Source organism: Apteryx rowi, unplaced genomic scaffold (assembly GCF_003343035.1).
Source record: "Apteryx rowi isolate R43461 unplaced genomic scaffold, aptRow1 scaffold_1498, whole genome shotgun sequence".
Lineage (NCBI taxonomy): Eukaryota > Metazoa > Chordata > Aves > Apterygiformes > Apterygidae > Apteryx > Apteryx rowi.
Window position 1 is genome coordinate 34571 of NW_020447750.1, and position 4112 is coordinate 38682.

The following is a 4112-nucleotide window of genomic DNA, read 5'->3' on the forward strand; positions in this document are numbered from 1 at the left end:
GTGCGGGGGGGGGGTCCCTGCTGCCCTGCCGGGCCGCCCCGGGCGGGAGCAGCCCCCCAGGCCTGCATTAACCTCCGCCCGTCTCCGGCTGCTCTGTCAAGTCCCCCAGAGGACCTCTCCCACAGGCCCCAAGAGCATGCAGAACCCGGCCCGCGTGAGCAACGTCCCCAGCAACATCATCCGGAAAAACTCCCCCGCGGCCCGCAACGGGGGCACCGAAGCCGACGCGCAGATCCTGGAGCTCAACCAGCAGGTAGGGAGGGCGCTTTGCCCGCGGCACCCGCGGGGCGGCCGGAGCAGGGCGAGGAGAGGCGCGGAGCCCTCGGAGCGGGGCGGACCAGCCCTGTCCCAGCCTCGGTGCGAACGGTCTCGCCCGCCCGCAGCTGATGGATCTGAAGCTGACGGTGGACGGGCTAGAGAAGGAGCGGGATTTCTACTTCAGCAAATTGCGGGACATCGAGCTGATCTGCCAGGAGCACGAGAACGAGAACAGCCCCATCATCACGGGCATCATCAGCGTCCTCTACGCCACAGAGGTGAGTGCTGGGCGCACGCGCTCGGCTGGTGCCAGCCTTGCCCGGCGTGCCCAGCTCCCCGCCCTCGTCGCCAGCCTTTCCCTGAGACCGGAGCCCTTTCCCCCCCCCCCCCGGCAGAGCCGCAGCCGGGGCCGGCCCCGTGCCTCTGGCCCCGCTCGCTCCCTGGGGCGCCCGGGAGGGTCTGGGCTTGCCTGAGGTCCGCGCCGTGCCGGGCAGCGCGGACGTGGGGTCGGAGCCGGCCGGGCGCCGGGCTCACGGCTCGCTGTGCCCCTCTGCCAGGAGGGCTTCGCCCCGCCCGAGGACGACGAGATCGAGGAGCAGCAGCCAGAGGACCAGGACGAGTACTAGCCCCGGCACGCTCCTCCGCCCCGCGACGAGCCGCCCCGCGTCGTCCCCCGACCATAGACATTCGAGGTTTTGAGTTTGTACGCCTCGCCCTGCACTATCACACATTATAACAGTGTCCAACCAGCCAGGCAGCCGGGCCAGTGGTCTCCGTGGTCAGCAGATCCCGTGGGAAGCCACTGGCTGCATAATAAATATATATAAATACATAGAGGAGAACACGGTTGTAAATACGCCAGTGGCCAAGGGGTGGGGAAGGCCACCATGCCCGGGGCCCCCAGCTCTCGCCACATCCACCCCATATTTATTTCAGTTGTCTTCTTTGGTGTGAGTGCCGCCGCTGCCCGAGGAGCCCGCTGCTCCCCCCTCCCCGCCCGCCCCGCTGTATTATAGTTAAAGAGAAAGATTAAGTCCGTTGTAGATATCCCGGGGTGGATCTTACTTGCACTTTGCCTGTGCCGGCTGCCCCCACCAGTCCCGGTGCCCCGTGTGGATGGGTTGAAGCAAGCAGCGCTGGAGACCCCCGTGTTGGGGTGTCGGTGCCTGCCCAGCAGCCTGAGGCATTGGGGAGGATGCGGCTCGGAAAATGCAGGTGGTGTTCTCATTTTTTTTGAAAGAACAAGGAAAAAATCCCAGCCTGACTGAAGAAGCGGCCGCCCGCCCCGCTTGGGCGCAGGCAGGGGTGGGAGCACCCGGGGGCCAGGGGTGGCCGCTGTGGCCCTTGCTGGCCCTGGGGAAGAGCGTCCCAGAGGGAAGGGGCCCATCAGGGCTGGGAATGGTGGTCGCCCCCGTCTCCCTGCCGCAGCGCCCCGGGCAGCTTCTCCGGGGCCGCTGAGACCCCGGTGCGCTCGGAGCCGGCGGGTGGGAGCCCCGGGGCAGGGGGCTCTCGCCCTGCAGCGCGTTTGTGCTGGTTTGATGAGAATGGCACGCAGCATCCGCCTTGGCCATCTCCCTGTTTGCATCGCTTGTCTGATCAGTCACACTGGTTGCAAAGCCTGCATCTGTGTTTAAGTTTTATTTAAAATAAACTCGTGTGGTAAAAGATTGCCGTGCCCGTGTCTGCCCTGACTCTTGCTCCCAGCACGCAGCCCAGGCCCTGCGAGAAGCAGGCGGAGGCCAGGTGACGTCAGATGCCCAGGCAGCAGCGCCCATCTCCCACGCATGCTGCGGATATGCCGTAGGGCCGGGGTGGGGAGGGAGCGGGGCGCCCGGCCACCAGCCGCATCTCCTAGGCCAGATCCTGATGCAGGGAGCAGTCCAGCTGTGCTGCCGGCTTGGGCCTGTTCGCGGCGGGTTTTACCCTAAAGGCTGCTCTGGGCACCAGTCCGGGCGGCGGAACCGCCTACGGTCCGGCCGCGCTCGCAGCAGCCTCTCTGCAGCGGGCTGCAAACAGAGCTGGGGAGTAGAGACAGCTCTTGGAACGGGATGATCCCAACCGGTTAAGCAACATAGTGAAACCACAGACAGCTCAGCCTGTTTAATCTGTTTTTGCATCAGAACAGCCAGGGGAGAGCGCGAACGCAGCCCCCACTACCACAAATTATGCAGTGGAGTTTCCCGCATTTGGGGAAATCGCAGGGGTCAGCACACCCGGAGTGCAAGGGATGAGCCTCGCCCTGGGAAAACCACCTGCCTGATCATGGTGTCTCCCCTGCCAGGTAAGTATGCCACAAACACCCCCGGCGCACAAACTCACCCCCCGACACACACACACACCTCACGGACACCCCCCGACACCCCACCCCCGCGCCCCGCACGCGCGCACGCGCCGCGCCCCGACACCCCGCGCGCCGCCACCGCGCCACCCCGACGCGCGCCACCCCGCGTGCCCGCTGCGCCGCGCCTGCACCCGCGCGTGTCTCCCGGCGGCCCCCGCGCGCCCTCATCTGCATAGACACGCCCCGAACGACACGGCCCCGCCCCGCACGCCGTGCTGCGCCCGTGCCCTTGTGTGTCTCCCGGCGGCCCGCGCGCCCTCATCTGCATAGACACGCCCCCACCGACACGGCCCCGCCCCCACCGACACGGCCCCGCCCCCCACGCCCAGACCAGCGGCCGCGGCAGCGACCCGGGAGCCCCCGGCTCTGCCCTGGCGCCTCGCATGCACCGACCGGCAGGAACACGCGTGTGCACACACACGCACGTGCATTCACACAGACACACACGAGTATGCATGCACACGCACATGCGCATGCACACATGCACTCACACACATGCACACACATGTGCACACACATGTACTCACACACATACACGTGCACACACATACATGCACACGCACACACGCACGTATTCCTGGGAGGAATCGCGGGACGTCATCCGAGTACACAGGGTGGGACTAGGGAGGCCGAGGCCCCCCCGGAGTTGAATGTGGCGAGGCAGGTCAAGGACAACGAGACGGGCTTCTGTAAATGCAGCCGTAACAAAAGGAAGAGTCRGGGGAACRCGGGCYCTGCTGACCAAGGACACAGAGAAGGCAGAGGTCCCGAATGCCTTCGGTGCCTCCGTCTTTGGCGCTAAGACCGTCCTGCAGGAATCGCAGGCCCTGGAGAGCTGGGAGAAAGTCTGGAGAAAGCAAGACTCTCCCTTGGGGGAGGAGGAGGATCGAGGGAGGCATCACTTAAGTAAACCTGGCAGCCACAAGTCCATCCCTGAGCCCTGATGGGATGCATGCATGTGTGCTGAGAGAGCCAGCCAAAGTCATTGCTAGGCCACTCTCCATCATCTCCCAAAGGTCATCACAGAATCACACAGAATCGCAGAACGGTTGAGGTTGGCAGGGACCTCTGGAGATCGTCTACGTCCAACCCCCTGCTCCAGCAGGGTCACCTAGAGCACGTTGCACAGGATCRYGTCCAGGCGGGTTTTGAATATCTCCAGAGAAGGAGACTCCACAACCTCTCTGGGCAACCTGGTCTAGTGCTCTGTCACCCTCACAGGGAAGAAGTTTTTCCTCATGTTCAGGTGGACCTGCCTGTGTTTCAGTTTGTGCCCGTTGCCTCGTGTCCTGTCGCTCTGCACCACTGAGAAGAGTCTGGCCCCATCCTCTTGACACCCTCCCTTCAGATACTTCACAGAATCACAGAATCACAGAACGGTTGAGGTTGGAAGGGACCTCTGGAGATCATCTAGTCCAACCCCCCTGCTCAAGCAGGGTCACCTAGAGCACATTGCACAGGATTGCATCCAGGCACGTTTTGAATATCTCCAGAGAAGGAGACTCCACCACCT

At 64.2% G+C, this 4112-nt stretch overlaps 1 protein-coding gene and 1 non-coding gene across 2 annotated transcripts; one reads left to right on the top strand and one right to left on the bottom strand.

Moving 5' to 3' along the window:
• Positions 1–43: 43 nt before the first annotated feature.
• Positions 44–2606, top strand: LOC112962482 (microtubule-associated protein RP/EB family member 3-like; the record flags this gene model as incomplete). Its single annotated transcript, XM_026058672.1, has 3 exons — positions 44–253; positions 384–536; positions 816–2606. Coding segments are annotated over 3 exons (432 nt in total), but the record flags the coding sequence as incomplete, so codon positions are not given.
• LOC112962483 lies at positions 2385–2547 on the bottom strand. The gene has a single exon (XR_003252313.1). It is a non-coding gene; the product is annotated as a U1 spliceosomal RNA (small nuclear RNA).
• Positions 2607–4112: the final 1506 nt, after the last annotated feature.